Genomic DNA, 12,988 nt, shown 5'->3' with positions numbered 1-12,988 from the left:
TGCCTTGTGTTATACCCATAACCTAGAAGGATAATTAACTGTAGACAGCTAAACAATGGTGACAGGAAGTTCCTTAAAGTTCCTCAAAGGAATGAACCGCCAACCTCAATGGCGGATTCAGCTGGGCCAGCAGCCATGTACTGTAAAAACTGCTGATTGAACATCTACCTTGGCAAGTAAGTGCAACGTTGACGTAGGGAGTCAGGAAGCAGGTAGTTTAATAATAATGAACAAATCAAAAACAAGAGAAACGTCAGACAAGGAAACAGAACCAATACTGCCTGAAGAGTGACGCTAGATAAAGGGGAAGTAATCAGGGTAGTGATGGAGTCCAGGTGTGTGTAATGAGGGTTGCCAGGTGTGTGTAATGAGGGTTGCCAGGTGTGTGTAATGAGGGTTGCCAGGTGTCTGTAATGAGGGTTGCCAGGTGTGTGTAATGAGGGTTGCCAGGTGTGTGTAATGAGGGTTGCCAGGACCAGTGATGAGTAGACCAGCGATATCGAGCGCCGGAGAGGGGGAGTAGACATGACAGTACACCCCCCCCCCACCCCCACCGATGAGCGGCTACAGGCGCAGGACGACGCTGGCCAGGAGGACAGCTCTAAGTGCGAGGAGCGGGTGGAATTCTCGGGTGGGGTTGGGATCTAGAATATCGTCCACCAGAACCCAGCACCGCTCCTCTGGACTGTACTCCTCCTAGTCCTCCAGTTACTAGAGACGACCCCCACGACATCGGGAGTCCTGGAGAGATCTGACAGCATAGGCAGGGCTCCCCTCGATGTCCAAGGGAGGAGGAGGGGGGTTGTGGGGGACGGCATCAGCCAGGGGACAAGAAACCACCGGCCTGAGGAGGGAAACATGAAAAGAGGGTGAGATCCGGTAGTTGGTGGGGAGCTGTGCTCTGCAAGTTGCCTCGTTTACCCTTCCGGAGGAACTAGAATGGCCCACAAACCCAGGACTCCGCTTCTTCAGATCAGGCAGAGCGGCAGTTTCCTGGTGGAGAGCCAAACGCGGTCACCAGGATGGAAGACGGGAGCTCCACTGCGGTGGCGATCCGCCTGCTCTTTCTGACAGCGGACGGCACGTTGGGAGTCTCACGTGTGCATCGTTCCATAACTCTTCTGCGCGCCTGAACCACTCGTCCACCGCAGGAGCTTTGGTCTGGCTTGGGGTCACGGAGCCAGGGTCAGCTGATAACCCCAGAATACATTGGAAAGGAGTCAGCCCAGTGGAAGAGTGACGCAATGAATTCTAGGCTTATTCAGCCCGAGGAAGGAATCGGGCCCACTCCCCCGGTCGGTCCTGGCAGTGACTCCTCAGGAACCTCCCCAGCTCCTGGTTCATCCTCTCCACCTGCCCGTTTGATTGAGGCCAATACCCGGAAGTGAGGCTGACCGTGACCCCCAGCTTTTCAATGAAAGCCTTCCTTCATACACGCGATGTGAATTGGAGGCCACGATATCCTCCGGAAGACCTGCTGGAACAATGCCTCAGTGACCTGGAGAACGGTAGGGAGACCAGAGACAGGGATGAAACTGCATGATTGAGAATCTGTCGACAACCACCAAAATGGTGGTGAATCCATCGGAGGGGAGATCAGTGACGAAATCAATGGACAGATGAGACCAGGGACGCAGAGGCACAGGGAAGGAGTTTTACCTGAGTACATACTGAACACGAGTCGACAGTGTGCAACGTGAAATAGAGGAAGCACTGGAGTAGGAAGCCACGGCATTTGGATTGTGACCTGTCCTATTTGTCCGGGAGGGATAAATGGGCATCGCTGACCTGGGCGGACTGTTGGATGGGCTGAGGTGCTGGCTCGACTTGTGGTAGAGAATCCTCCGCATGTTGGAGTTGACGCCCCTCTGGGGAATGTCGAGAGGTTGAAGAACACAGAGGACCTCATCCGTAGCCGTCCCCAGTTCTGCCAGTTAGTCGTGGTGTTGGCGAAGTAGGTGTCCCTGTTGGCTGACCATCTAGGAGATGTCCTGATTAACTGCTGCTTCCATTTGTTGAGGCTGTATTCTGTAACGTTGACGCAGGGAGTCAGGTAGTTTAATAATAATGAATGTAGACCTATAAAATAACAAGCGAACCGTTAGAGAAGGAAACATAACCAACGCTGCCTGAAGAGTGATGCTAGATAAAGGGGGAGTAATCAGGGTTGTGATGGAGTCCAGGTGTGTGTAATGAGGGTTGCCAGGTGTGTGTAATGAGGGTTGCCAGGTGTGCGTAATGAGGGTTGCCAGGTGTGTGTAATGAGGGTTGCCATGTGTGCGTAATGAGGGTTGCCAGGTGTGTGTAATGAGGATTGCCATGTGTGCGTAATGAGGGTTGCCAGGTGTGCGTAATGAGGGTTGCCAGGTGTGAGTAATGAGAGTTGCTAGATGTGTGAAATAAAGGTTGCCAGGTGTATTTAATGAGGGTTGCCAGGTAGTGTAATGAGGGCTGCCAAGTGGTGTAATGAGGGTTACCAGTTGTCCGTAAGGAGGGTTGATAGGTGTGTGAAATTATGGTTGCCAGGTGTGTTTAATGAGGGATGCCAGGTGTGCGTAAAGAGGGTTGCCAGGTGTGTGTCGTGAGGGTTGCCAGGTGGTGTAATGAGGGTTGCCAGGTGTGTGTCGTGAGGGTTGCCAGGTGATGTAATGAGGGTTGCCAGATGTGCGTAATGACAGTTGCCAGGTGTGCGTAATGACAGTTGCCAGGTGTGTATAAGGAGGGTTGCAAGGTGTGTGTCGTGAGGGATGCCAGATGGTGTAATGAGGGTTGCCAGGTGTGCGTAATGAGGGTTGCCAGGTGTGCGTAATGAGGGTTGCCAGATGTGCGTAATGAGAGTTGCCAGGTGGGCGTAATGAGAGTTGCCAGGTGCATATAATAAGGGTTGCCAGGTGTGTGTAATGATGGGTTGCCAGGTTCGGTGGTTAATAGACTAGCGACGTCGAGCGCTGGAGAGGGGGAGCGGGAGTAGATGTGACAGTAGGCCTACAGCATAAAATGTCAGAGCTGGGTTCAAATAGTATTTTAAATCTTTTAAATACATTGAGCGTTTGCTTTAGCCTGTCTGGAGGGCCAGATAGGCGGGGTTGGCAATTTTTGGCACTATTCCATTGATTCCATTGTACCAGGCAAGCTCAATCAAGCACATATATAATATTAGATATTTCAAATAATAGTTGAACCTAGGTCTGGAACTCACAGGCCCTTCAAGAGAGGGATCTCTGCCCTGCTGGATCCTGTTACGTCCAGAAATGGCGTCCCTGTCCCTCTCGGCGACGGCTCATGTTACTGACTCTCACTGGCAGTTCCAATTACATCACAACATAGAAACCGCTAGGGCCGTTTATGAGCAGGAGTTGATATACAGTTGAAGTCGGAAGTTTACATACACCTTAGCCAAATACATTTAAACTCAGTTTTTCACAATTCCTGACATTTAATCCAAGTAAAGATTCCCTGTCTTCGGTCATTGAGGACCACCACTTTATTTTAAGAATGTGAAATGTCAGAATAATAGTAGAGAGAATGATTTATTTCAGCTTTTATTTCTTTCATCACATTCCCAGTGGGTCAGAAGTTTACATACACTCAATTTAGTATTTGGTAGCATTGCCTTTAAATTGTTTAACTTGAGTCAAACGTTTCGGGTAGCCTTCCACAACCTTCCCACAATAAGTTGGGTGAATTTTGGCCCATTCCTCCTGACAGAGGTGGTGTAACTGAGTCAGGTTTGTAGGCCCACAAATGTTCTAAAAGATTGAGGTATGGGCTTTGTGATGGCCCTCCAATACCATTTTGCCACAACTTTCAAAGTATTTTTATTTATTTTACCTTTATTATACTAGGCAAGTCAGTTAATTCTTATTTTCAATGATGGCCTAGGAACAGTGGGTTAACTGCCTGTTCAGAGGCAGAACGACATATTTGTACCTTGTCAGCTCAGGGGTTTGAACTTGCAACCTTCCAGTAACTAGTCCAACGCTCTAACCACTAGGCTACCCTGGGGTCATTGTCCATTTGGAAGACCCATTTGTGACCAAGCTTTAACTTCCTGACTGATGTCTTGAGATGTTGCTTCAATATATCCACATCATTTTCCTACCTCATGAAGCCATCTATTTTGTGAAGTGCACCAGTCCCTCTTACATCAAAGCACCCCCACAACATGATGCTGCCACCCCCGTGCTTCACGGTTGGGATGGTGTTCTTTGGCTTGCAAGCCTCCCCCTTTTTCCTCCAAACATAACGATGGTCATTATGGCCAAACGGTTCTATTTTTGTTTCATCAGACCAGAGGACATTTCTCCAAAAAGTACAATCTTTGTCCCCATGTGCAGTGGCAAACCGTAGTCTGGCTTTTTTTAACGGTGGTTTTGGAGCAGTGGCTTCTTCCTTGCTGAGCGGCCTTTCAGGTTATGTCGATATAGGACTCGTTTTACTGTGGATATAAATACTTTTGTACCTGTTTCCTCCAGCATCTTCACAAGGTCCTTTGCTGTTGTTCTGGGATTGATTTGCACTTTTCGCACCAAAGTATGTTCATCTCTAGGAGACAGAACGCGTCTCCTTCCTGAGCGGTGTTAATGGTCCAATGGTGTTAATACTTGCGTACTTTTGTTTGTACAGATGAACGTGGTACCTTCAGGCGTTTGGAAATTGCTCCCAAGGATGAACCAGACTTGTGAAGGTCTAAAAATGTTTTTCTGAGGTCTTGGCTGATGTTCTTTGATTTTCTCATGATGTCAAGCAAAGAGGCACTGAGTTTGAAGGTAGGCCTTGAAATACATCTACAGGTACACCTCCAATTGGCTCAAATGATGTCAATTAGCCTACCAGAAGCTTCTAAAGCCATGACATCAGTTTCTGGAATTTTCCAAGCTGTTTAAAGGCACAGTTAACTTAGTGCATGTTAACTTCTGACCCACTGGAATTGTGATACAGTGAATTATAAGTGAAATAATCTGTCTGTAAACAATTGTTGGAAAAATTACTTGTGTCATGCACAAAGTAGATCTCCTAACCGAGAAAAAATATAGTTTGTTAACAAGAAATTTGTGGAGTGGTTGAAAAACGAGTTTTAATGACTCCAACCTAAGTGTATGTAAACTTCCGACTTCAACTGTATGTCTCAAGACTTCATCCATGACACGTCACTAAAGTTTGTAAATAATCAAAAGGATATTAAACATGAACCTTGTACAATCATCCAGAAGTCATGTGATCCTGTTTCTCTACAGCGGTAATCAGCCTGGTAATTACGAGGCTAATAAAATGTGGGTTGATGGCAGTAAATGAAATGTCAGGATTGCCAATATAAAATAGTTAAGATACATTTTCTCGTGACAAGAAAGCACACAGGGACACCGAATGACATCTCTGGTCCGTTTCATAGGCGATTGTTTATTTCTTGTTTATTTCTTGTAATTCTGCCAACGTTTACAGTAGCAACACCAGGAACCTCTTCAGAGGCGACACATTGCACATACAATACTCTTGTCTCAATAACAGCACAGTGCTAAACTTAAAAAGTAGCTCTTCACTAGAATAATAGTACTCAGTAGGAGGCTACCAAGAATCACTACAACTCACAAGAAGCCAGACAACAACAAAAAAAAAACTTGTCTTCACACGACAACGTTACACTAACACAAATAAAGGACCGACACTACCGAGGAGCCAAATCATAGAAGACGGGTTGGTGTACTGCAGTGAGAGTTAGATTAGGGTTTCCTGGACACACTTGGACCTTAGGTTTCATTGCCGTTCCATCTCCCCCCCTCCGGACAGGACAGGACAGGGCGAGCGACCTAGCGTGGCTTTTATGTGTGTGTGTGTGTGTGTACTGTATGTATGCAGGATGAAATCAAGAAGGCCCAAGGATAGAAAACCTCCTTAGATTGGGTGCCTGAAGTTTTTGCCAGCGAAAACAGCCTTGTCTCCAAGCTCCTCCTCAATCCTATGGAAGGGAAGGAAGTCAGTCAGTTTGAGGTTTCAACACTTGAACCATTTTAACGGCTAAAAGAGAGAGTCATAAAACAACCGAGTACTATCCTTGATAATTGTACATTGAGAGGAGTGATATTTGGGCAAAGTCTAGCTCGTTTAAGTCATGGGGATATATCTAATGAAGAACATATGACATGGTAGTTTTCCTAGCGACAGCATTTTATACAGCTGAGATAAGAGTTTAAAGACGGGGGGGGGGGGCTCACCTGAGCAGCTGGTTGTACTTAGCCAGACGCTCAGACCTGCATGGAGCACCGGTCTTGATCTGGAGAAGGGAACACAGCATATCAGTTACTTACGTTCACTGGAACACAGCATACCAAGTTATCGGTACACTCGCTGTAGCTAAGGGCAAAACTGAGAAAAACCGAAGCTGAACAACTTTGGTGAGGGAGCTTGCAGTTGCATTGAATGTAATAACATGTAATAGAATATCACTAAAGGACAGAACAAATGTCTGTCTGCAGAGGTTTGAGCCAACAACGCTGTGGTTTCCAGGCCACACCAGTAGTAATATCTATGTATTGATCTTAAAAAGAGGTGTAGCCTACCTGTCCAGTGCAGAGACCGACAACCAGGTCAGCAATGAAGGTGTCCTCTGTCTCTCCAGAGCGATGGCTGACCATCACTCCCCAGCCGTTTGTCTGGGCCATCTTGCAACTACACAGGAAACAGGTACAGGATCAATGTCTGTCTTGTATAAAGATGCTTGTGATGATGAATCAAATTCCAATCTTGGTATAAATAAACAACTACTGCTGCTAGAGCTCACCACCACCACCACAAATACTACTACCACCACATACTACTACCACCACCACCACTACTACCACCACCACTACTACCACCACATACTACTACCACCACCACTACTACCACCACCACCACCACTACCACCACATACTACTACCACTACTACCACCACCACTACTACCATCACTACTACTGCTACTAGCACAAATACTACTACCACCACCACCACAAATACTACTACCACCACCACCACAAATACTACTACCACCACATACTACCACCACCACTACTACCACCACCACTACTACCACCACCACTACTACCACCACCACTACTACTACTACCACCACTACTACTACTACTACCACCACCACTACTGCTACTAGCACAAATACTACTACCACCACCACTACTACCACCACCACCACTACCATCACTACTACTGCTACTAGCACAAATACTACTACCACCACCACTCCTACCACCACCACCACCACAAATACTACTACTACCACTACCACCACCAATACTATTACCACCACATACTACTACCACCACCACCACTACTACTAGCACAAATACTACTACTGCTACTACCACTACCACTACCCCCACTACTGCTACTACCACCACCACCACTACTACTACCACCACTACTACTACCACCACTACTACTACTACCACCACTACTACTACTACCACCACGGCTACTACCACCACGGCTACTACCACCACGGCTACTACCACCACCACTGCTACTACCACAACTACAACGACCACCACCACTACTGCTGCTACCGCCACTACTACTACCACTACTGCCACCACCACTACCACCACCACTAAAACTACCACTACTACCACTACCACCACTAAAACTACCACTACTACCACCACTACTACTACTGCCACTACTACTACCACTACTGCTACTAACACCACTACCACCACCACCACCGCTACTAACACCACTACTACCACCACCACCGCTAGCTAATACCACCACTACTGCTACCACTACTGCTACTACCACCACCACCACAAATACTATTACCACCACTACTGCTACTACCACTACCACCACCACCACTACTAATAATACTGCTACTAGCACAAATACTACTACCACCACCACTACTGCTACTATCACTACCACTACCACCACTACTAATACTACTGCTACTAGCACAAATACTACTACCACCACCACTACAACGACCACCACGGCTACTACTACCACTACGGCTACTACCACCACTACTGCTACTAACACCACTACTACCACCACCACCACAACTACTACTACTACCACCACTACTACTACTGCCACTACTACTACCACTACTGCTACTAACACCACTACCACCACCACCACCGCTACTAACACCACTACTACCACCACCACCGCTAGCTAATACCACCACTACTGCTACCACTACTGCTACTACCACCACCACCACAAATACTATTACCACCACTACTGCTACTACCACTACCACCACCACCACTACTAATAATACTGCTACTAGCACAAATACTACTACCACCACCACTACTGCTACTATCACTACCACTACCACCACTACTAATACTACTGCTACTAGCACAAATACTACTACCACCACCACTACAACGACCACCACGGCTACTACTACCACTACGGCTACTACCACCACTACTGCTACTAACACCACTACTACCACCACCACCACAACTACTACTACCACCACTACAACGACCACTACTACTACAACGACCACCACTACTGCTGCTGCTACCGCCACTACTACTACCACTACTTCTACTACCACCACTACTACTACTACCACCACCACTAAAACTACCACTACTACCACCACCACTAAAACTACCACCACTACTACTACTACCACCACTACTACCACCACTACTACTACTACCGCCACTACTGCTACTACCGCCACTACTACTACCACTACTGCTACTAACACCACCACCACTACTGCTGCTATTACTACTACCAACACCACTACTACCACCACTGCTAATACCACCACTACTGCTACTACTACCGCTTCTACTACTACTACACTCATTTCTTTGAAGGTATTGTAAAATGTCTACCTAAGAAAACTAGGCCTGGAGTCAAGGAAGATAATACATCACCTGAGTTCTCCTTGTATCTTGTGCATTCTATCTGGTAGTACACTACATTCTATAACATTCATTCTATCTGGTAGTACACTACATTCTATAACATTCATTCTATCTGGTAGTACACTACATTCTATAACATTCATTCTATCTGGTAGTACACTACATTCTATAACATTCATTCTATCGGGTAGTACACTACATTCTATAACATTCATTCTATCTGGTAGTACACTACATTCTATAACATTCATTCTATCGGGTAGTACACTACATTCTATAACATTCATTCTATCTGGTAGTACACTACATTCTATAACATTCATTCTATCTGGTAGTTGTAACGGTCTTCTAGGTGTGAAGGAGAGTCGGACCAAAATGCGGCGTGTAGATTGCGATCCATGTTTATTGTGACTATAACAACATGAATCCAAATACAAACAGTGCAAAATAATAAACGTAATGAAAACCGAAACAGCCTAAACTGGTGCAAACTAACACTAAGGACAATCACCCACAAACACACAGTGAAACCCAGGCTACCTAAATATGGTTCCCAATCAGAGACAATGACTAACACCTGCCTCTGATTGAGAACCATATCAGGCCGGACATAGAAATAGACAAACAAGACATCCAACATAGAATGCCCACCCAGTTCACGTCCTGACCAACACTAAAACAAGGAAAACACACACGAACGATGGTCAGAACGTGACAGTACCCCCCCTCCAAGGTGCGGACTCCGGACGCACAACTTAAACCTATGGGGGAGGGTGTGGGTGGGCATCTGTCCGCGGTGGCGGCTCTGGCGCTGGACGTGGACCCCACTCCATAACAGTTTTAGTCCACCTCCTTAGCGTCCCTAGATAGGTGACCCTTCTTAATGACAGCTCGGGACAGAGGGTCAGCTCGAGACAGAGGGGCAGCTCGGGACAGAAGTAGCTCGGGACTGATGGGTAGCACAGCACTGAGAGGAAGCTCAGGCAGGTAGTTAGATCCGGCAGATCCTGGCTGGCTGGCGGTTCTGGCAGATCCTGGCTGACTGGCAGATCTGGAAGAGTCTGGCTGACTGGCAGATCTGGAAGAGTCTGGTCGACTGGCAGATCTGGAAGAGTCTGGTCGACTGGCAGATCTGGAAGAGTCTGGTCGACTGGCAGATCTGGAAGAGTCTGGTCGACTGGCAGATCTGGAAGAGTCTGGTCGACTGGCAGATCTGGAAGAGTCTGGTCGACTGGCAGATCTGGAAGAGTCTGGTCGACTGGCAGATCTGGAAGAGTCTGGTCGACTGGCAGATCTGGAAGAGTCTGGTCGACTGGCAGATCTGGAAGAGTCTGGTCGACTGGCAGATCTGGAAGAGTCTGGTCGACTGGCAGATCTGGAAGAGTCTGGTCGACTGGCAGATCTGGAAGAGTCTGGTCGACTGGCAGATCTGGAAGAGTCTGGTCGACTGGCAGATCTGTCTGCTCCATGCTGACTGGCAGCACTGGCTGCTCCATGCTGACTGGCGGCCCTGGCTGCTCCATGCTGACTGGCGGCCCTGGCTGCTCCATGCTGACTGGCGGCCCTGGCTGCTCCATGCTAACTGGCAGCTCTGGCGGCTCCTTGCAGACTAGCAGCTCTGGCGGCTCCTTGCAGACTAGCAGCTTTGGCGGCATCCTGCAGACAGGCAGCTCTGGCGGCTCCTTGCAGACTGGTAGCTCCTTGCAGACTGGCAGCTCTGGCGGCCCCTGGTTGACTGGCGGCGCTGGCGCTGGGCTGACTGACGGCACTGGCGGCCCCTGGCTGACTGGCGGCACTGGCGGCCCCTGGCTGACTGGCGGCACTGGCGGCCCCTGGCTGACTGGCGGCACTGGCGGCCCCTGGCTGACTGGCGGCACTGGCGGCCCCTGGCAGACGGGCGGCACTGGCGGCGCTGGGCAGACGGGCGGCACTGGCGGCGCTGGGCAGACGGGCGGCACTGGCGGCGCTGGGCAGACGGGCGGCGCTGGCGGCGCTGGGCAGACGGGCGGCGCTGGCGGCGCTGGGCAGACGGGCGGCTCCGATGGCGCCGGGCAGACGCGAAGCTCCGGCAGAGGCGCCGGGCAGACGGGAAGCTCCGGCAGAGGCGCCGGACAGGCGGGAGGCTCCGGCAGAGGCGCCGGACAGGCGGGAGGCTCCGGCAGAGGCGCCGGACAGGCGGGAGGCTCCGGCAGAGGCGCCGGACAGGCGGGAGGCTCCGGCAGAGGCGCCGGACAGGCGGGAGGCTCCGGCAGAGGCGCCGGACAGGCGGGAGGCTCCGGCAGAGGCGCCGGACAGGCGGGAGGCTCCGGCAGAGGCGCCGGACAGGCGGGAGGCTCCGGCAGAGTCGCCGGACAGACGGGAGGCTCCGGCAGCGCTGGAGAGGAGGAAGGCTCTGGTAGCGCCGGAGAGGCGGGAGACTCCGGCAGCGCTGGAGAGGAGGAAGGCTCTGGACGGATGGGCCGGAGAGACAGCCTGGTACGGGGAGCTGCCACCGGAGGGCTGGGGTGTGGAGGTGGTGACGGATAGACCGGGCCGTGCAGGCGCACTGGAGCTCTTGAGCACCGAGCCTGCCCAACCTTACCCGGTTGAATGGTCCCGGTCGCCCTGCCAGTGCGGCGAGGTGGAATAGCCCGCACTGGGCTATGCAGGCGAACCGGGGACACCGTGCGCAAGGCTGGTGCCATGTAAGCCGGCCCAAGGAGACGCACTGGAGACCAGATGCGTAGAGCCGGCTTCATGGCACTTGGCTCGATGCCCACTCTAGCCCGGCCGATACGCGGAGCTGGAATGTACCGCACCGGGCTGTGCACCCGCACTGGGGACACCGTGCGCTCCACAGCATAACACGGTGCCTGCCCGGTCTCTCTAGCCCCCCGGTAACCACAGGAAGTTGGCTCAGGTCTCCTACCTGGCGTAGCCATACTCCCTGTTAGCCCCCCCCCAAGAAATTTTTGGGGCTGACTCCCGGGCTTCCATCCACGACGCCGCGCTGCCTCCTCGTACCAGCGCCTCTCCGCTTTCACCGCCTCCCGTTCTTCCTTGGGACGGCGATATTCTCCTGGCTGAGCCCAAGGTCCTTTACCGTCTAATTCGTCCTCCCATGACGCTCTCTCCCACTGCGGCTGCTGCTGCTCCTGCTGCCTCTGTTCCTTCTTCGGCTGCACCTTGGTGCGGCTATACTCCCCTGGTTTAGCCCAGGGTCCTCTCCCGTCGAGGATTTCCTCCCATGTCCAGAAATCCTTACAACGTAACTCCTCTTTTTGCTGCTGCTGCTGCCTGTTGACACGCCGCTTGGTCCGTTGGTGGTGGGTGATTCTGTAACGGTCTTCTAGGTGTGAAGGAGAGTCGGACCAAAATGCGGCGTGTAGATTGCGATCCATGTTTATTGTGACTATAACAACATGAATCCAAATACAAACAGTGCAAAATAATAAACGTAATGAAAACCGAAACAGCCTAAACTGGTGCAAACTAACACTAAGGACAATCACCCACAAACACACAGTGAAACCCAGGCTACCTAAATATGGTTCCCAATCAGAGACAATGACTAACACCTGCCTCTGATTGAGAACCATATCAGGCCGGACATAGAAATAGACAAACAAGACATCCAACATAGAATGCCCACCCAGTTCACGTCCTGACCAACACTAAAACAAGGAAAACACACACGAACGATGGTCAGAACGTGACAGTAGTACACTACATTCTATAACATTCATTCTATCTGGTAGTACACTACATTCTATAACATTCATTCTATCTGGTAGTACACTACATTCTATAACATTCATTCTATCGGGTAGTACACTACATTCTATAACATTCATTCTATCTGGTAGTACACTACATTCTATAACATTCATTCTATCTGGTAGTACACTACATTCTATAACATTCATTATATCTGGTAGTACACTACATTCTATTCTGTAACATGCATTCTATCTGGTAGTACACTACATTCTATAACATTCATTATATCTGGTAGTACACTACATTCTATTCTGTAACATGCATTCTATCTGGTAGTACACTACATTCTATTCTGTAACATGCATTCTATCTGGTAGTACACTACATTCTATAA

The 12,988-nt window shown here is 49.7% G+C and overlaps 1 protein-coding gene across 4 annotated transcripts in view; it reads right to left on the bottom strand.

The window, feature by feature from the left end:
* eno1a (enolase 1a, (alpha)) overlaps window positions 1-12,988 on the bottom strand; it is a 54,253-nt gene that overhangs the window by 16,759 nt on the left and 24,506 nt on the right. For 2 of the 4 annotated variants that reach the window (XR_005053378.1, XR_005053377.1), the window contains exons 10-12: window positions 6,558-6,666; window positions 6,213-6,271; window positions 5,824-5,956 (exon numbers count right to left, since the gene is read on the bottom strand). Coding sequence is in view for 2 of the 4 variants with exons in the window: in XM_036988981.1 (XP_036844876.1) it covers window positions 5,893-5,956; window positions 6,213-6,271; window positions 6,558-6,666 (232 nt within the window). In the remaining 2 variants the exon portion in view is untranslated. Of the gene's footprint in view, window positions 1-5,368; window positions 5,957-6,212; window positions 6,272-6,557; window positions 6,667-12,988 lie in introns of those variants that run through there. The other 2 variants (XM_036988981.1, XM_036988980.1) reach the window with 1 other exon arrangement.

This window comes from Oncorhynchus mykiss, chromosome 9 (genome assembly GCF_013265735.2).
Source record: "Oncorhynchus mykiss isolate Arlee chromosome 9, USDA_OmykA_1.1, whole genome shotgun sequence".
Taxonomy (NCBI): Eukaryota; Metazoa; Chordata; class Actinopteri; order Salmoniformes; family Salmonidae; genus Oncorhynchus; species Oncorhynchus mykiss.
This window is presented reverse-complemented; position numbering and strand designations above follow the sequence as displayed.